Genomic DNA, 21,141 nt, shown 5'->3' on the forward strand with positions numbered 1-21,141 from the left:
ATAGAGTAGTCCAAATGAATGATTTGATTGCTCACCGCAAAAAGGTATATGGAGGATAGCATACAGTTGTAGCATATCTTGAGCAAACTAACTTTTATAACGTTATCTCTATGTAGCTGATGAAGCACAATAATGTGTTAAAGAAGATCCATAGGGAAAGGTTAACAAAATTGGCCAGTCACTCCTCAACTCGATTATTAAACTAGTAATAGCATCTGTTACTTTTTTTTCTGGATTTACATGTCCATGAACACAATAAACTCAAACAGCAAATAAAATCCACCATCAGTCAACGCATTTCTACTCAACGTAAAAAAAACCCCAGACTGGACATGCCAAACGTTTAAAATGACATAAATTTGACCAAAAAATGATGAAAAAATTAGTTGGGTGCAGAAAGATAGAAAATAACAGGAAATCAAAAATTTATTAGCAAAAACCATACATATTATTAGACTCTTTCAACATAACCAACAATGTTCTCAATGCACTATCAAACAAGATATGACATTTGTAAATATCTGTCCTTTTGTACTCAAATTCCATTAGTGTGAATTCAAAAATGTTTTACATAATTGGTTTGAGCTGGCTGAAATGTCCTTTTCCTCTTTGAGTCTATGGGCACGTAGTGGTGTTTCACCCGTCTGCAATTCACTGTCTCTTCCTGATTCAGCCTTTAATGAGATGCAAGTCACTGTAGGGCTGGTTGTACTCAGGTCTTGCTCCATGGTAGAAGGAGAATTTGTACCCACAAATAAGTCCCCATCTCTACTATTAACCTTAAAGTCCATGCACTTCTCACATACACCTGAATTAACACACCCTCGTTTTTCAAGGTGACTGAGAGACACTTGGTTGGATGTAGAACCAACCTCTGCATTAGACTCTACACAGGTGTGCCGTTTGATGACCACGGCAGAGTCTGGGGACAAGCGGTTGCTAGATGTCTGTTTTTCGGATTCTGAGATTGTACATTTACCACAAATGTCAGATACTTCGAAATTCCCCAGAGGTCCAGTGGTTTTGAAGTGGTTTGTCTGTGTGGAGGAATCAAGTGAAGGTTTACTGGGATCTGATTGGCTGATTTTATCCCTGTCTGGTTCGTGTTCCAGCCCTTCGGAACAGACTGCCTTGGTCCCAGGTTCTCCAAGTTCTTCCATGGTGTTACTACATTTTTTTTTCTTCTCTGCATCCTCCTGAGTGGTACTGCCTTGGATCTTCATGGCTTTATACCTCTAAGGATGAGAAACAACCAATAAAACCCCAAAACACAAGAACAAACATAGGTATTTTTTTAAAACCGAATCAGGTCAGTGAGCAAAAGCTTATGTAGTCCATTTGTAGAAAAACAGACTGCTGGTAGGGAGCTACTTTAAGATGTATCTACAAAAACATCACATCAACAGTTCTACTAAGATAGAAACAGACAACCTTTCTTCTGAAGGGGCACAAGAGAACTAAACCTTTTTTTTTTCCTCTGGCACAAATAGACCTGAATCAGCTAATCAAGATCTCAGGATCCAAGGAACCAGGGTTGTTAAATTAGGATCTAGGAGTGTCCTTCCAGAAGGACTGCTGACTTGTGCTAATAACAGAGAAGTGCATTACTGTGATTGGTCAGACCTGTAGGTTCTGGATGTGCATGAGAGACTTGCAGTGTGACTCCCTAGCAGTGGACTCAAAATGGAAGAACTTATGGCAGAGCTGACAGAGAAAGCCAGCAACAGGAACCACAAAACTGGCGCCTGAGAGAGAGAGAGAGAGAGAGAGAGAGAGGAGAGAGAGAGAAAGAGAAAGAGAAAGAGAGAGAGTAAACACAAAAGTTTGTGGCTCTGTGAACATGTTATTCCATGAAGCAAGATAACTTCATTCAAAAGTCAAAACGGTCCAATAACAACGTTCCTCAGCTCTTCCGTTACTGGATATTTCCGACATTTGGCTCCGGCAATATGGCTAATTGAGAAATATCTAAAACCATTTCTTTGATGGAAACACTCACTGAGCTGCGTGTCTGAGTCATAATCGTAATCCTGCGGCACGTCTGCAGTCATTTCCTTCTGAGCGCACTGCTAAAGAAAAGACAAGACCGTGTTAAGTTTTCAGTCCTCCTTTCTTTTGACCCAATTTTCAAACTTTTCGACTAAGTAGGAGTAACGACTGACGTTGTCAGCTGCCGGGCCTTCCTCCTCTTCCTCGTTGTGCTCTTCCTCGTAACCGTCCTCTCCCTCGAAACATCCGACAGCGTCGACCGTGATTAGTTCCTCCAGGATCTCTGGCTCTCCTTCCTCTCTCAGCTATTACAGTCACAGAGCGAGGGTTTAAGACGGCCAATGAGATTTCCCCCTATTAACTTGATGAGTAATCAGATTAAATTACTGCTGCCTGCTAATTGTTGTTTGGTAAACATTATCCTTGACTGCTCCTTGGTCTTGTGCTTAGAGAAAGTCCTTAAATGGATTTTTCAAAACACGGAGACATGTTTTTGTTGACAGAGGAGAATTCATAACGTTTTCTGTTACAAAAATAGATTCTTTGAACCTAGGCAATAGTGATCCAACAAAACACAGCCTAGCTAGCTCTCATAACACACATACTCAAGCACTGCTTACATACACACCTCCTCGACTCTTTGCTTGTGTTCTGGAGACTTCATATGCTCCACAAATTTGCGTGGCGTCCTAAAATGTCGCTCGCAGACGGTGCAGAAAGGCCGTGAGGAATGCTTTGACATCTGATGCGAACAAGCGAAAAGACATTATTCACAATTTATTCATAATCAACTACTTAATTAATTTTTCAAACCTGCTCCTGAACACCCAAGGTAAATCTGGGTTTTGCCTTTACCCTTTACCAACCATTGGCTGATTTTTACCAGAGAAACTGGTGACTGCACTTTTCAGCCAATCAGAGGTCACTGTATTCGGGTGATATAAAAATCAACTGGACTCTGGACCTTGAGGACTACATTTGAAAAAATCTGACTGAAACATCTTTCTTTTTCTTGTCAAATGAATCCCTGATTCCCTTTCTTTGACTGCAGAACCAAATGTATGTGTTTTGGTAAAATGGTTTGTCCTTTTTTGGGGGGGGGGGGGGGGGGTTGCATTGTGTTTTATTGTTGTTGTTATTTTGTGTTTTTTAAATTTTAGGCTCACCTTGTGCTCTTTTGTCCGCCGATGCTCGATGAGGTCACCCGAGAAGTGATTCTGACAAACCGCACACCAGCGCTGTACTCCCTCCCTCCTCTCCCTGCAACACAGCACATACTCACATTTTCATCCAATAATGAGCCAGATGCACAGTGAATTGGCCAATCAGAGGCAAGCTATGATTGTTCAGAACAATCATTACATATAGCATAACCTGTCGTGCCCCCTTTATCACCATGCCAGCAGAGTCTAGTGATACTTTACTAGTCTTCATACCAAAGTTGTTATTAAGCTGCAGTAAACAACCAAAACTGATATAGCCTTATTACCAGGTCACATTAACACATAACAAAAACAACTCGTCTGACCTGCCCCGTGTTGCATGACACGGTTGATTAGAAACAGTACTATTTTATTTTTGCTAAACTGTTTAATACTGCCACAGCTCAGTCTTTGACTAAGAGTGTTACCAGTGACAACGAAATACTTTGTCTGTTTATCTGCTGTGTAAGCTCTAAGCATTGAGAAGCGGTTAGGACTTGAGAGAGGCCAGTGGGACATCGTTAGGCTCACCCATGTCTGTGTGTGCCCTGTAGCGTCTCCTGCATGTATGGTAAGAGAGTGCTCAAACAGGCATTACTCATATGCTGGATCTCCGTCATACGCTGCTGGTGCTCCACACCACTCATGTGACACTGGAAGTCCTGCAGAACAACAGGAGTTTTTTTTTGTTTTTTTTAGTAGAAATAATAGGTGTGAAGAAGCGTGTGACTAAGTGTGTGGGTCTTCACACCAGTGTATTCTACAGCTGTCTGTAATGTGGGTCTCACATTCCACACTCTTTCTGTGAACTGTGCTTTCCTTTTATTACATGTGTCAGTGTGTCGTGGTTGTGAACGGGTCCTACAAAGTATTTTTTTAAATTAGTTGTATATAATAGAATTTATATAAGAACAAAATAACAGTCACAGTAAGAACTGACCCCATCCCCGGAAAAACCCTTTTCTGAATGTCTACCTTTAATGATCTTTACCTGAATTTAATGAACTTAGTTGAACATTGCTTACTTTGAACATTGCTACTTACAACAACCATAAATCTAAACTGCTGTCAGAGCCTCTGGCTTCAATGATCCTACCTGTTGGCTGAGGCAGGTGACCTTACAGGTGTAGCAGTGGAACGTTCCAGAATGTTCCTTGCTTTTCTCTTTCTCGCCGTCTGGGCCCGAGGGCCCGGCGGATCCTTCCGGTCCTGTGCTGAACGCTCGGCTCTCGCTGCTCTGCTGGATGGTCACCTTCAGAGAGGTTCCCACGCCCAGGACCTGAACCCAGGAGAACATCCACAAAAATCGCGAGGTCTGAGACAGAGTTAATCGATTCACAACGGCAAATTGACACATGACAGACACAGAGGGGCTATTCACAAAGTCACAACGGGGGAATACATACATTCAGCACATGGAGTTCACCAGAACAAAACAGGGCATTCACAAATTCACAATAAAACATTTACAAAGCCACAAAACATATGCTATAGAACTATTATTCACATTTTTTAAGGAATATTAAAACACACACACACACACACACACACACACACACACCCACACACACACACACACACACACACACACACACACACACAGAGTAATACTGTGGAATGCCCAGTATTACACAGTTGTTATTGTTTTAGTGGAGAAGGCTTATTTCAGTATGTATCTACCTCTGCAGCTCTGATTGGTTCCAAAGATTCGACAGTCTCATCTGTAAGCAGGCTTCCTCCGTCCTCTAATTCAGCAACACACATACACACACACACACGCACGCACACACATCCAAGTGTATTTACAAACTACATACAACATACTGTACACATTTGCCAATGAATATAAAAAACAATTTTCTATAAAACTGTTGAACACACGACTTTACCTCTAGACCCTGAGGTCTCCAGTGAATGTGAATCATTGGAATTCTGACCAGAATGTTCTTTCCTGGAATCCTCTACGGACTCCTCTGACCTGTGGATAAGAGTGTCATAAAGTCAGGTTTAAAAAAAAGAAGGAGAGAAACGTGAAGGGCTGTTGTTAAAGGTTCAGTAACTGTACACCAATATGGACTGTTTCTTAATTACCAACAGTCCTGAAGATCAGTTTTGAATTTTTAAGTTTGTATGTAAGACTTGTTTTGCTTTACAATGAAAGATGATGTTTCAATATCACTAAACCTAAAGGATATGAAAACTAGACTTTAAATTCCACACTGTTGGGTTTCTAAAACATCTTAATCAATTAACATAAGGAGAGAAAAAAACGTAATGGCAGTCGTGTCAAGGAGAATGGGACAGGACCTTACAGGGAGTCAGGAGAACATTCAGCTCCATTCAAAACCAACCACTACTTTGGTTCTCAGTGTGGTAGTGCTTCTACCAGTAGCCCTAGCTCTCCTTTGGTTACTACACGTCTAAAGGCTAATTTATGCTTCGGGGCAAATGTACTGTACCTAAATGTCAAATAAAAAAAATTAAGCTGATTTGACGTGTTTGACACAGGTTTGACACTTTTGGAGGGTCATAAACTGGTTGGTTAAAAGCTGGTTTCTACGGTAACCTCAGCTGGGCTTGGCTGGAGTATACATGCTATTACCCATCCACAAATGGGACAACTGACACATAATCATGACACCATCTGATGATGCCGCAAAGCATAAATGAACTTTAAGTTCTATTAAAGCTCTAATAAACCCATGTGTTGTGAGAGCTGCAGCAGAGAGGGTGATGGATACCCGTTCATTTTCTGCTTTTTCAATGGTGGCTCCCCCTGCTGCTGTGGAAATGAGGTCACACTCTGTCCATTCAACGATACTATTCTCTCCTCTGCAAGAGAGGAAACAAATATCAGACTCACTGTAGAATGCTTTGGTTCATGACATTTTAAATTAGTCTGATAATCACTGACCTATACAATGTACACACTTAGAATGTGCTAATCAAATATATATATACAACCTTCATTTCATACATTTTGCTCGCATAGTCTGCAATAAATAACAAAACTAGACTGACATAAGATAAAATTACATGTGAAAGACTGATACTCTATGCATTGAGGCATTCAGAGAAACTCACCCACTTTCCCAGAATTTCCCTCTAGGGTCTTATTCATCTGCCAGTCTGCACCTCCACTGCCTGCTTGTTCATTCTCTCCCTGTCTTCCATGAAATTGTATGGAGGTGTCCTGGTAGATGTGCAGTAGCAAGGACAATACTGGTATAACAGGGTAAACTTTTAAAGTGCAAGAGTTCCTTTTCAAATCCAGCCCAAATAAGAGGATTATTAAAGGTAAGGTTATAGCAGTAAGAGAAAAAAAAAAACACAAACCTTTTCCGTGCGAGAATCGTGAATGCGGAAATGTGCCCTCGGCTGAATTTTGACAGGCACGTTTACAGGCACTCCCCCCGGACCAGGGCCTAGAATTGACTGGTTCGGTCTTGTTGAGAGAAACTTCCGGAAGTCCTGTCCCCGAGCCGCTGACATTCGGCAAATCAACAGAAGACTCAGACTCATACGATATGCACATCGTTAACTTCACTGGCAGAAATATTTTTCACTTTTCTCTAGCAGCACTTCTAGCTACTCCCGCTACCCATATAATGACTTAAATCTATAGGATGGTGATATTATGGTGATATATAATGAAGGGGCATTCTTACCTAGTACGTGTTGCCTTAACAGTGCTCTCTGCATCACTGGGTTGGGATTGAGCAGATTACCTGGAGCGGTGGAGTGGTAGTTGATCATGGGGAGACACGGTGCAGGACCAGCTGTAACAGGTCTGTTTGGTAACCTGGACAAGGCATATGCGTCATGCTGCGTTATGCTTCCACTTAATGTGGAGAAGCTCTCATGGTACACGGCATGGGGATCAAGGTGACGCGAGGTGACATCATGCTCTTAATTTGAATGTTCATCATAATTTCTGTTGCTCAGTAGGTATATGGTCACAAGATGCATTTATACAGAGTATGAAGTTATAAAAAAAACTGTAAGTAGAATGAGAGGTCAGTTATAGTTCAGGTAAAAGAATTACAATAAAATGGACCAGGCAGGGTGCAAACAGGGTCATTTGTGACCAGTTTGATGTTTGATGTGTATTTTCATAATAATGTCACAGCACTATACTGAAGGCCAGAATACTCCTCCTTTGTCAGTCTTAATAACAAACAATGGTCAGAATTTTAAACAATGATGACTGGAATTAATCAGGCCTGAGGTGCTAAGCAACACTTTCATCCTGACTCCAGGATAATTACTGAAAGATTATCCATGTATCAGAAATGAGAGAAGGTCCTCACCAAATCTTGGGCCGTGGCTGTTTCTGATGGGCCATGCTCAGGGCTGCTGGAGGTGGCAGGAGAGGCCGCAAGACAGCAGGTGATGAAGACTGCTGTTGGTGCTGACGATGACGTAGCTGCTTCTGGCCAAACATCTCTTTCGGTCTGTTGCGGATACGTTCTAAACTCATCACAATAAATAGCACTGTACTGAGATTTAAAGGAGAGCTAGGGACAGCTTTTTTTTTTTCTTTCTTTCTTTCAAAAGAATAGACACCGCGTTTGTAGCAGGTACTGTAGCAGATATTGTATCCGCCATATCACTGAACGAAACACTTATATCGCTCGGTTTAAACATTATTCTTTGATTATTCACAAACTGAAGGCAAGAACACAATGCTGGGATGTAGTGAGAAAGACACATAACATGCTAACTTAGCAGGTGACATTATTTGTTTCAGAGTCTGACAAATATAACAGCAGTGAGGTTCATAATGTGCACAGTGTCTACCTTGTTTCGTGGGGAGAGCAGCCATGGAAACACCTTATTTATGTGCTCATATGTCAATATTCCGACATCCAGGAGAAACTTCAATAATCTGCATTGTGTTTATTTTTCTTCTTTGGGGTTTTGAAAGACCTGCCTTCCACAGATTTGCGCCCTCCTCTGTACGGAGGCCGCATTGCATACTGGGGATAGTGGTCTTTGAACCTACAGTAGTCTTTAGGCCTATAGTATTTTTGCACCATAAAATGCCTTATTTCTGATGCATTGCGAAATAGCAAATTATAGTGATTTGGCCGTATATGGTTTAAACTTCGTGGTCATAACCACAGTGTATTGGATTCAGCAGTTTCGAGGAATTTAACAATGTAACTGTATATGATATGTGACCATATTTACTGCAGTTATGTTACAGCATTCTTGAAATAAGTATAGAGTAAATGTTGAATACCACACCTATGGAGGAGGACAATCAAACTTCAACTACATTTCCCAGGCTTCCATAAGAGTAAAGGATGCAACTGCTCCCCTAGTGGTGAGAAAAACACTTGCAGTCGGGTGCTCACCTATAGGAGTGAAACGCTGCATCCCTCCCTCATACTGCATAGCTTAACTAGGGAGACGGATAGCCTCATAGGTAGAGAACGTATGCAGAGCTTTAAAGGTGTCTGCAAAATTAAAATAAAACGCATTGTTGACGACCATTTGCACTGCCCGAATAGTATAAAAAAGGAGGGGAAACGGGGCACCGCTCCGTGTATTTAGGTTTGACCCCTGTCTCCTTTTCATTGTGATACGCTGAAGCTAATACACCAGGAAAATGGGGAATCGGGGAATGGAGGATTTGATTCCTCTAGTAAACAAGCTCCAGGATGCCTTCTCCGCTATCGGACAAAATGCAAACCTGGACCTGCCTCAAATTGCTGTGGTCGGCGGCCAAAGCGCAGGGAAAAGCTCGGTGTTGGAGAACTTCGTCGGGAAGTAAGTGTCATCGAATTGCCATCATGTCAGGCTAACGGATTGCTTGACTCACACTACGACCCCTTGATTTAGTGAGAACCGTTTACAGAATATATTACATGGCATTAATATCTCATCTCGTGATAACAATACAGTAGTTTTTATAGAAATAAAATATGTGAATCGAACGATGTGTGATAATAGTCGAAGGTAAATGTACAAATAGGCGACCAATTTATTAGGATTTTACCAACTTCTCCTCATACCAACCAGTCGGTATGTAAAAGGGGTGTCTCCTTATATTAAACGTCATCTTAAAAAAAATCATTACTCTTGTTTGTCTATTTCTACGTTTCTGTTTTATTAATTGTCCACTCTTGACTAAATTAAACGTATCAACCCATCGCCCTCCGAGCTAAATGCACGAGAACGTCCTTTCGTTCCACTCTTTTGACGTTTAACATTGAGTCACAATTTAAATTCTGTATGAATATTACAGTCATAAAGCGTTATGTCTGTCGTGCATGGCTTGGTTCTAGAGATCGTGCTCGCGCCTACTAATGAAGGTTTTGAACGATGTGAAAAAACACTGACATAACACGAACGTTTCGCTTTGCTTTCTCTCAGCGTCTGTTAAACAGCCATCCACTGGCATGAAGGGCAAATTTTTTTATTTAAACGTAATATTGCGTTATTGTGGACATAATTTTTTTTATGTCTTACTCTTAAACTGAAATTACTGTAAGCGTGATATAGTAATATCATATATTATCTTTTGAAAATATTAAGAAACATATCCGATGAAACATTAAGAGGAGCCCTTCGTGTGGTTTTATGGCCTTTGGCATTGCAGGATATGGTGATGGAAACGGGCCAAAGGATGTGTTGCCGGCTGGATGATGTATTTTTATCTGCTAACGCTGGGCGTAGCTCGCCATCAGTGGGCCATCTGTGGGCCTAGGCCTAACGGTTAATTTTCGAAGATCTTATCTCACGGATTTCTGTGGTTGTTCTTTTCACAGTTTAAAACCATATATTGTATATTTTGTGTTATTGCAATACCTTAAATTTTTTAGGATAAATGCGGACGTCTGTTTTGTGGCGAGCGATTCACAGCGATAATCACAGTGAAACACTGACAGGAGAACACGTTCATGTATGACGCAGAGTAGTTGTCACTGGGACCAGGAAATAGGCTTACCTTTATGCCAGTTTGGATGGCAGCATCCTCCAGCTTTACGAAGTGAAAAGTTGTTCATATAATTCTTTCTTTACACATAGTAATGTATGAAAAGGCCTGTCTCCGAACGAAGTAACTACCTCTTCATATTGTATTCAAGATATCACCAGTGTTTGTGTTTGGCATATTGCCAAACAGATCGTTCAGGAATAGTTTCAGCACCAAGGACAGTTCTTCATTGGATTCATCTCTTGAATTAGTAAGCCAAGGGAAGATAAATCACTAGGCGAATCTGTGCACCGCTCTAGGAGCTCAACTCACCTCCAGCGGCAACCAGGCACCGTACCCGCCGTTGCTGCTTGTATAAGACAGCATGAAGCTCGTTTTCCTAAAGTCACAGAACGCGCCTACACATCTAAGGGCATCGCCTCACTTCCCTTCGACCGCCCCCACCTCGTGTGCGGCAACCGTCATACATGCAGAGTCATGGAAGTGTAATATGCAAAGCAAAACAAATGGATAGCCATACCTACTCACAATACCATACTTTAATAGCTGAACATCCACTGGTGAGCTACTTCCATCCTTCAGCTAAGACAAATAAAACAGTAATTGCCCTGTATTCTTCACCAGGGTGTCCTGTCGCAGTTCTGTACACTAAACTTCACATTTATATTAATTATTGTGCATGACTGTGTAGTATTTCTGACAAAGAAATGCCGTATAACATGCGATCAAGTACAGCAAGAATCAGCATTGGTTCAGGGTAGAGATTCCTCTGTGTTTAGCCCTGTGAGTATTTGCATCTCCGTTGTACAGAGACGCCATTATAAACCGGGCACACCTCACAACCACATGGCAGCCTTACTACGCCACTCGAGCCTCCAAACACTGGCGGCTTTGTGAGCTGTTGATGCAGCGCGAGGAGGGAGCCCGGTTCCTTTGAGTGCCTCTTCGCTTCGAAGGAATCACATCAGCGCTGTGACAGACGACAGAGCTGAACAGTAACGATGTGACGTGCCCAGCGGCCCGTAAACTATGACTGGGCTTCCATTGTCTCCACGAAACAAGCGTTTGCCGTCACAAGACGTTAAGGGTTCGCCATGCACCGTATTCGAGAGAGCGCAAGGAGAGAACTTTCGTCACGCTAGCCTGTCACACAAACTGTACCTATTAGAGACCGTGTAACATATGAAGGGTGAAAATGAAGTTGGAGAAGGAGGCTTCTAAGACCCGTTATTTTTCCGGCAATCCAGTTACCTAAGGCAATCAGCCATTAAACATCACCCGAAAACGCAAGCGACACTACTATTGCCTAGGGATGTACAAGATATGCAAGCACCAACCATAAGAAAGAAATAAGAAGTTTTACGAAGGACAAAATCCTGCGAAAATGTAGGGATTTTTTTGTAACTAATTGTTTTATATAAATATTAGTAATATTATACGGTGGAAGAGTTATCAACCCCAGCATACGCACTATATAAAAGTGGATGATCCTAATTGATGTAATTTAGTATGGTAATATTTAGTAAGCCACCACTGAACCTAGACTCTAAACTGGAATCCAGAATAAGTGGATAATGTCAAATTATATTGCAGTTCAACCACCAAAATGAAAGCAGCAAGACATCAAAGGGTTTTGCACGAATCTCATTAGAACGACAGAGCGACTACAGCAATGAGAAGTGGTGGTACAGTGACTGGATGTGTGCGCGCGCGCGCGTGTGTGTGTGTGTGTGTGTGTGCGTGCGTGCGTGTGTGTGAGTGGGCAGCACTCGTCACAGCTGCAGAACCAGCCATTTAAATGAGCACTGCAGTAAACGCCCACAGTCCGCGCCTATGTCACTGCACAGGGTGTTTTGATGTATGTCACATTTAGAATGTTTCACAACTGCATAAAGAGAAAGTCAGTCTGTCAGGAGCATCATCACCCACCCACAAACAAGCAGATACACAAACTCACGCACACAGAGACACACACACACACCTTTAAACACAGACAAATACACACACACACACACACACACACACACAATAATGGGACTATTTTTGAGATGGGATATATTATTGGATGCTAACCAGCAACTACAAACACACACAGCCGTCATAGTGCAGGCACTTTCTTCTCTGTCTGTCGTAACATTTTTTGTGAAGGCTATGAATGATACATTACACTTCCTCAAACCATCCTTTTTATTACTCCATTCTTCTTGTCATGATGTTGGGAAAATGGATGCGTTTGAGATGTGTCACAGAATTTTCCCTTTTACCTTCGCCAGCACTTTTTCGGAAATACCACCTGCAGTTAAAGACAGCCACATATGTGTCTTTGTATTTTGACAGATGGCTAGGGAAGCAATTTTTCTGGACCAATATGTCTTCAAGAATTACTTTTTTTTTTCTTTTTTTTTTCGCTGGGATAGAATGGATTAGATGTTTGAACTTCTGCCGAAGATTGTTTTATTAATATCTGTTCTTGTCCTCTTAGGGACTTTTTGCCCCGTGGCTCTGGAATTGTGACTCGTCGCCCCCTGGTGTTGCAGCTGATCAACTGCCCCACAGGTAAGACCTGACTTTGATTGAAACGCGGACCAACCACGTGTGGCCGACAAACATTTGTCAGACACTTATTTAATAATTGTCATTTTTTAAATTGAAGTTACTGGATCTCTCTGTAAGACAGCACTGTGTAGTGCTATAGCTAAACTAGCTTAGCAATATTCAATAAAACTTTCAAAGCTGAGAGATGAGTCAAACTCAAGTCAAATCCCTAAGCAGTGTCATGACTGGTCCCACAGAGACCAAAAGGGCAACCTTTAGTCTTATCTCTCATGTATTTTCATATATATTTTTTTTTTAGAATATGCGGAGTTCCTCCACTGCAAAGGGAAGAAGTTCACGGATTTTGACGAAGTTCGTCAGGAGATCGAGGCTGAGACTGACCGCCTCACTGGGCAGAATAAAGGCATTTCGCCGGTGCCCATCAACTTAAGAGTGTATTCTCCTCACGGTACGGCTCAATCGCACACACACACACACTGTCAGCAGCTCCTACACTAATACTCAGGGCTGTTTGAGAGACTGGAGGATTATTTTGTTTAACATTAATGAGATTTGTCTTTGCTGCTGATGAGGGACTGTGGAGGCGATTTTGGGCACATCATTTTTGATACATCATGATGTTCCCAAAATTCGAAACTTTTTTTTTTTTTTTCTTTTTGGTCGTTTGGTTTTTTGTGAATCTTACCACAAGTTCTTTTGAAGAATTTCCAGCATGCAAGTGACTCAGTTCTTTTGGTCGCTTTGGTTTAACACTTTAATATTTTCCTATTTTATGCAAATATTTTATACTCTCTCTCTCTCTCTCTCTCTCTCTCTCTCTCTCTTTCTCTTTAGTTCTGAACCTAACTCTTGTGGACCTGCCTGGTATGACCAAGGTGCCCGTAGGCGATCAGCCTGCAGACATTGAGTCTCAGATCAGGGACATGCTAATGCAGTTTGTGACTAAGGAGAACTGCCTCCTGCTGGCCGTCTCTCCTGCCAACTCAGATCTTGCCAACTCAGACGCCCTGAAGATTGCCAAAGAAGTGGATCCTCAAGGTGTGTAATATCTAAACTGGACTGGACTCATATTTATTGGAGCGGACTCATCCTGATTTGATTGTAAATTTAAACAAATCAGACTAGATTAGTCTGGTCCTAGTGGGACGAATCTTAACCGAGCTGAATTAGACTGGGCCGAATTCTGACTTATTTAAGCAGAACTTAAGAGTGGGAACGCTCTAGTTTCAGCGTGTCGTCTAGGGATATTCTAGATGGTGTTTATTTTCAGTCATACCTCATGAATCATGCAACATGAATTTTAACACTTCCTTCCTGATCTGAAAATAGAGAGAAACTCTGGGAGGGAGGCATAGATCTCTGGTTTCCTGGGTTTTCCCATGTCTCATGCTCTAAAAGCAATACTTTATTTAAACAAACAAACAAGCAAGTTACAAGTATAATACTTTGGCTGGAAGACAGACAGCAAAAGGTTCAAATGAAAATTTTACGATGAATGGTGAATAAATGACTTCTGGTGAAATGTGATAAATATGCAAACATGTGTGTGTGTGTGTGTGTGTGTGTGTGTGTCCTTGAGCAGGTCTGAGAACCATCGGCGTGATTACTAAACTGGATCTAATGGACGAGGGTACTGATGCTCGAGATATCTTGGAGAACAAGCTGCTTCCTTTGCGTAGAGGTGAGCCTTAGAATACAAACAAATCTGCCCACACAGACACCCTCCTACACATACACCCACACACATCACATCACATCACATCACATCACATCACATCACATCACATCACATCACATCTAACCTGATATCACCACACTTACATGCGCTCCACCATCCTTACTAAACCACAGCTGAAGTCGTTGTGAGATGAGATGAGTTTTAGACTGGGGTATTTCAATCAGATTTGACTGACATCTGCTGTGTATGGCGTCCCCTCCCATAAGGTTACATTGGGGTCGTGAACCGCAGCCAGAAAGATATTGATGGGAAGAAGGACATCACTGCTGCCATGGCAGCCGAGAGGAAGTTCTTCCTCAGTCATCCGGCTTATCGGCATCTGGCTGACCGTATGGGCACACCCTACCTACAGAAAGTTCTCAATCAGGTAGGATTAATGTCAGTTTAGACATACTCTCAGGCTAAATTAACATATTGCCATCTAACACAGTTGTTTCCAGTACTGGCCTATCTATCTATCTATCTATCTATCTATCTATCTATCTATCTATCTATCTATCTATCTATCTATCTATCTATCTATCTATCTATCTATCTATCTATCTATCTATCTGTGTGAAGTATCGCAAATCTGACCAGTAATCATCCTTCCCTTTAAAGCAACTGACCAATCACATCCGTGATACGTTGCCGGGGCTACGGAATAAACTCCAGAGCCAGCTGCTGTCCATTGAGAAGGAGGTGGAGGAGTATAAGAACTTCCGTCCGGATGACCCATCTCGCAAGACCAAAGCTCTGCTGCAGTAAGTCCCACACATTTCCCACCCACCTCTCCCCTCCTCCCTCCCTCCCTACTTACATCGCCATGGTGATGCTCACCACATCACGGAAACGCTGATACCACGAAGACGTTGCCCCAAACAAGAGTAAACACACTTTGTCTCCACTCGTCGATCTGAGACTGGCAGTTACAATTTGTTTATAAAAACGTAAGAGATGGTTTGCAAAACAAGGTTGGGCTCAACGATTCAAGCTACGCTAATGTATCTGGAGATGTGAAGGGGGTGGTCTCACTCATACACTCGTTATTTTCAGCTGCTAAAATGTTAAAATTTGTTTGTCTTTGTAAAGGATGGTCCAGCAGTTCGCGGTGGATTTCGAGAAGTGCATCGAAGGGTCTGGTGACCAGATCGATACGTACGAACTGTCTGGAGGTGCGAAGATCAACCGCATCTTCCATGAACGTTTCCCGTTTGAGCTTGTCAAGGTGAAACTCGTGTTTATGACAAACACACCAACCTCTACGTCCACCCAGTAGCGTATTCTGCTTTAATACTGACTTGTCATCAATGCTTATCCATCAGACTGCAGGCATAAATATTTCAAAGGTTTATACATCTTATCTTATGTCCATGCTCGAGTTACACTAGCTATGTTTTGATGCACTACCAGTTCTGTGCTCTTTTGAAACAGTGTTTTAGTCTGTTGTTGAAGAGTAATACAGACAAAATAAAAGGCTTGTCTAGCTTTGATGTTGGGCCTTTGTTTAGACCTCTGAGACTTGCCAGAAACTAACAGCCTTTCTACCCGTTTCTCCAAACATATTTGCATTTTAAAGAATGCTTTTAAGGTCTTGGAAGCCCATTACAGGACTTTGCTTTTTTGCTGAACTCCTTCAGAACTGTATCTCTGAAACTGAATAGGTGCTGTTTTCATACGTCTGGTGCTCAGGAAGGTTTAACTGATTGTCCTGCCATTTTGTTGGTGTTCAGATGGAGTTTGACGAGAAGGAGCTTCGCAAGGAGATCAGTTATGCCATAAAGAACATCCACGGTATCAGGTGTGTGTTCACCTTTCTGCCTTTGTCCATGTTTCTCTTTGATTTTCACAGATCAGAGACTCTTCTAAAAGACCTCTAGTCTTTGGTTCTGAAATCAATGAGAATAGGATAGTATGTAGTGCTTGTGAAGCTGTCACAGTTGATTCTGCCTGGATTTGCTAAACGTAGAATATTCCCTCTCTTTCCTCCGTCTTTCTCTTTCTCTTTATCTCTCTCTCTTTTCCTTTGTTCTGCTCCCCAGGACTGGCCTGTTCACCCCTGACATGGCATTTGAGACCATAGTGAAGAGGCAAATCGCTAAGATTAAAGAGCCATGTCAGAAATGTGTGGATATGGTCATCTCTGAGCTAGTCAACACAGTCAGGCAGTGCACCAAGAAGGTAAACCAACCTCCTCTGGAATTTCCTTCACTGTGGTTCTGGAGAAAGATCTGTAATCTTTTCTCCATCTCATGCGTATTAGAATACTCATACGATTAGAAATGTCTGGAACCTGCTTCTTTTTCCTGACTTGGTTTTCAGTTAAGTTTAATCGGCCATCTTTGCCTTCATGTGGAAGCATTGCACTGAATGTATTGAGCTGCCTGTTATGCTTATAGCATAATGTTGTAATAGCTATCATTATTAACTCACATTATAAATGACAAACAGAAAAAGTCCCTTTCTCATCATAAAAAAGACAGCGTTAATAGTAATATATTTTGGATAAACGCCTGAAGAAAATATAACCAACTGATTAATCATTCATTGAAATGTCCTAAATGCTTTGAATAAAGTCAGTGTTATTGTGAGTCTTTGAAAATGGAAAATGAATCTCTCTGGTTATGTTTTCTGTTTGGTGCCATGATTGACAGCTGGCCCAGTACCCGATGCTGAGAGAGGAGATGGAGAGAATTGTGACCCAGCACATCCGTGATCGCGAGAGCCGCACCAAAAACCAGGTAAGCTGCCCAGTTGCTGCCTGAATGAAAAACGGTGGGAGTGTTTAAATAAGGTAACGCCACGATTTGTGTTAGGGCAGTATTTCAAACGCAAGCGTAAAAAATCCAACATCGTGGCGCATAAACCGTAAGAACATTATGTTAAGCACAAAAAGCTCAAAGCACATCTTAAGGGTATTATTATATCCTATTCTTGTGTGCTCAGCGATATACAGTGGTATACATGAGGAAACAAAGTACATTACATTATATTACATTACACTATATTGCAAAATTCTAGGCTTTTAAAAGGCCTCTTTTTTTTTTTTGGAAAAACAGCTGTTATATGACATCGTTTTGAAATTTGGCCTCTTTTAAAATTGTAGCGTATTTTGTTTTCGTGTCGTCACTTCTAGGTGATGCTGCTGATTGACATTGAATTGGCCTACATGAACACTAACCACGAGGACTTCATTGGTTTTGCCAAGTAAGTTTGTCTTCCTTTGCCTGACACATCACACAGATACCCGTCTAACATTACCATGAAGACATGTAACCTACAATACAACAACCAGCCTCCGTTTCACAGTTACAAAACAGTATATAAAATGCTAATAGCGGCTGCTAAGATTTTCTGAATCTGAATTTACATTAGTAGCAAGCTAGCAGAACATTAATATGTTAAATTGCTTTGTTAATTCGTGATACTTACATTTCTTCAATAGTGCCCAACAGAGGAGCAGTCAGATGAGTAAGAAAAAAGCATCGGGCAACCAGGTAAACATGTCTCAAGTTTCTGCTCACCCTCATGTTATGGACCGGATCACCGCTTCTCTTAGCATTTTTATTTCATATAGCCACTCTGAGTGAGTCAGTCCTGCCTAGTACCTAGACCCAGCTTGATTTTATATAGTAACCCATCAGCTGCTACCCTAAAAATGTGAAGAAAAGTTGTTGGTTTTTTACCTCCATTACATATATGCTGTTAAAAGTACAAAAAAAAAAAGTCATGATGCTCGAGTCATAGAAACGCTCTGAAACGTTTTGCTTGGAATTCTAACTCCGTTAGATTACGTTGGTGAAGCGGGCGTCCCATTTCATATCCTTCTGTATTTCAGCCACACTGAAATGATTTGTTAAGAATAGCGTCTTCAGCGTTCTTGAACCTCTCCGTTGTGTCCTTTCTTTATTTCACCCGCCGTGCACTCACGTTTCTCACTGTCTTCTCCAGACTTTTTTTTTTTCCGCTCTGTCGTTTTCTGCTGATTTAATCACCTCTTTAAAAAAACACACTTTCTCTTTCTCTACTTCTTGCTTTGCAACCGTTGCTATGGCAACTCTGCCACAGGATGAGATAATGGTAAGTGTGCAAAGAGTGTTTTGAGTGTACGCTGTGTGTGTGTGTGTGTGTGTGTGTGTTTAAAAGTGTGTTTGTGTATGTGTGTTGTTGTGATTATTAACATGCTTGAGTCTATATGCGTGTGTCTGGGTAGCGTACAGAATTAAATAGCGTATGAAAAAATCCCTGTTTACTAATGGCCTCCATTTAAGTGTGGATTTATGAATTCAAAATAGCACAGCCATTTAGTCTGAGGTCAGTATGCGCCTGTGACGTTCCTAGTGTACTCTGTTCTGTGGGTTGCCTCTCAGAATAGTTGTTGAGTGGTAAAAAAACTACCCAGGCCTCTTGAGGAAGATTGTGAGGCTGAAAATGTATTAAGTGACAGAGCCTTTTATTGGTCAGTCTCTCACTGTGGCTGAGTCAGACGGTGAGCTGGTGACCCTTTGGCATCATGTACGGCTCAGTGCTGGGTCCCTCATATGAATACTGCTGGATTTAGTGTTCTGCTCATTCTTAGACACGTGCGCGCACACACACATACACACGCACACACACACACACACACACACAGACATGCACACGCACACAGCCGTGGCCTAAAGGTTAGAGAACCGGGCTTGTGACCGGAGGGTTGATTCCCAACATCCATGGCTGTGTGCCCTTGAGCAAGGCACTTAACCCTAATGCTCCCCGGGCGCAGACGAATGCTGCCCACTGCTCCTGCGTCTGTTGTGTGTTCACTACTGGTGTGTTGGATGGGTTAAATGCAGAGGACAAATTCACTGCTCACAGTGTGTGTGTGCAATCACTGAAACTTAATAAACTTAACTTAATTCTCACATACACACAGCTCCTAGCTTCTACGCTTCATTTAGTCTCTCTTTCTCACACACTCTCACACACACACACACACACGCATACCCACATACGTATACTCACATACGCACAGCTCCTAGCTCCTATGCTTCAGTATGTCCCCCTCTCTCTCTCTCTCTGTCCCTCCCTCTGTCTCTCTCTGACTCTCGCCCTTTCTCTCTCTCTCACACATACACATGCGCGCGCACACACGTGCACACACACACACCTCTAATGCTGTGTGCTCCTCTGTAGGTGATCAGGAAAGGGTGGCTGACCATTAACAACATTGGCATAATGAAGGGGGGAGCTAAGGAGTACTGGTTTGTTCTGACTGCTGAGACCCTGTCCTGGTATAAGGATGACGAGGTGAGTAAGCACATCCCTGTTTATCATCATCAGTCACAACACTCTTTCTCTCTATCTCTCTCTCTCTCTTTCTCTCCCCCTCTTTCTCTCTCTCTTTTGCCCTCTCTCTCCCTCTTTCTCCCTTTCTCTCCCCCCTTCTCTCTCTCTCTCTCTCTCTCTCTCTCACTGTCTCTATTTCTCTTCCCCTCTCTCTCTTTCCCTCTCTCTATATGTGTGTGTGTGTGTGTGTGTGCAAGAGAGTGACAGAGAGACTCTGTGCATGAAACTCTGTACTCTGTGTCTGACTATTATAAACATACATAAGTATATAACATAAGTGTCTGACTATTATAAACATACATAAGTACATAACATATTTGTCTGACTATTATAAGCATACATAAGTACATAACATAAGTGTCTGACTATCCTAAGCATACATAAGTACATAACATATGTGTCTGACTATCATAAGACTACATAAGTTCATAACATAAGTGTCTGACTATCATAAGCATACATAAGTACATAACATATGTTTCTGACCATTATAAGCATACATAAGTATATAACATATGTGTCTGACTATCCCAAGCATACATAAGTACATAACATAAGTGTCTGACTATCATAAGCATACATAACTATATAACATATGTGTCTGACTATCCCAAGCATACATAAGTACATAACATAAGTGTCTGACTATCCTAAGCATACATAAGTACATAACATATGTGTCTGCCTATTGTAAGCATACATAAGTACATAACATATGTGCCTGACTATTATAAACATACGTAAGTACATAACATATGTGTCTGACTATCCCAAACATACATAAGTACATAACATAAGTGTCTGGGCCTCATTGTAGTATATGAGTGATGTTTTCACCTCTTAAAAGTTTATAAAGAACATAATTAAAATACGTGTGCTTAGCTTTTAGTGCACATTACTTTATATTTTAATTTGAATTTCTTTATGACAGTTCCAGTGAGTAAGGCATTGAGTGTTTAAAAATAAACCCATAAAGGCCATGGAAAGGCCCTGCCACAGGGAGGGAGAGGTTTAACGATGTCCTTTTGAAAGAGATTTGACTTGTATTTCCTATGCACTGTTAGTAAGTTTAGTAAGTTCAAAGTTTTAAAGGAATATACTTCACAACTCATTTTTTTCCCCCTAAAATGACGTATTTTGTTATTTTACTATTTATGTTTTTATTCAATAATTTTAGTTTTTATTTATGTTATTTTGGCGTATTTAATTTTTTAAAAATGACAAGCAGTACATTGAAAAAAAAAGGCGTGAGATGTCAGGAACACACACACATACACACGCGCGCACACGCGCCCGCCCGCAGACACACACACACACACACACACACACACACACACACACACACACTCACATTAACGGAATCTGGCCTCTTAGCTCTGGGAGTCATTATGAATGGAGAATGCTAGAGT

General features: G+C 41.5%; 2 protein-coding genes across 3 annotated transcripts in view; one reads left to right on the top strand and one right to left on the bottom strand.

Annotated features, from left to right (window-relative positions):
* Positions 1-94: 94 nt before the first annotated feature.
* On the bottom strand, positions 95-7,671 carry ciz1b (cdkn1a interacting zinc finger protein 1b). Its single transcript, XM_030791772.1, has 16 exons — positions 7,502-7,671; positions 6,860-6,993; positions 6,276-6,413; positions 5,933-6,023; positions 5,081-5,169; positions 4,872-4,936; positions 4,288-4,470; positions 3,723-3,853; positions 3,156-3,249; positions 2,618-2,731; positions 2,163-2,294; positions 2,000-2,066; positions 1,624-1,745; positions 1,067-1,235; positions 823-961; positions 95-116 (listed from the first exon to the last, which is right to left on the bottom strand). The coding sequence occupies exons 1-16, from the start codon at positions 7,669-7,671 to the stop codon at positions 95-97; spliced, it is 1,860 nt and encodes a 619-aa protein (XP_030647632.1).
* A 1,134-nt stretch (positions 7,672-8,805) lies between these two features.
* Positions 8,806-21,141, top strand: part of dnm1b (dynamin 1b) — a 26,126-nt gene continuing 13,790 nt past the window's right edge. The window contains exons 1-15 of one of the 2 annotated variants that reach the window (XM_030791206.1): positions 8,806-8,966; positions 12,617-12,690; positions 12,989-13,138; positions 13,525-13,728; positions 14,273-14,371; positions 14,635-14,795; positions 15,029-15,171; positions 15,500-15,635; positions 16,141-16,208; positions 16,450-16,588; positions 17,062-17,148; positions 17,544-17,614; positions 17,853-17,904; positions 18,476-18,487; positions 19,580-19,693. In XM_030791206.1, coding sequence (XP_030647066.1) covers positions 8,806-8,966; positions 12,617-12,690; positions 12,989-13,138; positions 13,525-13,728; positions 14,273-14,371; positions 14,635-14,795; positions 15,029-15,171; positions 15,500-15,635; positions 16,141-16,208; positions 16,450-16,588; positions 17,062-17,148; positions 17,544-17,614; positions 17,853-17,904; positions 18,476-18,487; positions 19,580-19,693 — 1,671 coding nt within the window. Of the gene's footprint in view, positions 8,967-12,616; positions 12,691-12,988; positions 13,139-13,524; positions 13,729-14,272; positions 14,372-14,634; positions 14,796-15,028; positions 15,172-15,499; positions 15,636-16,140; positions 16,209-16,449; positions 16,589-17,061; positions 17,149-17,543; positions 17,615-17,852; positions 17,920-18,475; positions 18,488-19,579; positions 19,694-21,141 lie in introns of both variants that reach the window. The other variant, XM_030791207.1, reaches the window with a different exon arrangement.

The sequence above is a fragment of the Chanos chanos genome, chromosome 14 (assembly GCF_902362185.1).
Source record: "Chanos chanos chromosome 14, fChaCha1.1, whole genome shotgun sequence".
Lineage (NCBI taxonomy): Eukaryota > Metazoa > Chordata > Actinopteri > Gonorynchiformes > Chanidae > Chanos > Chanos chanos.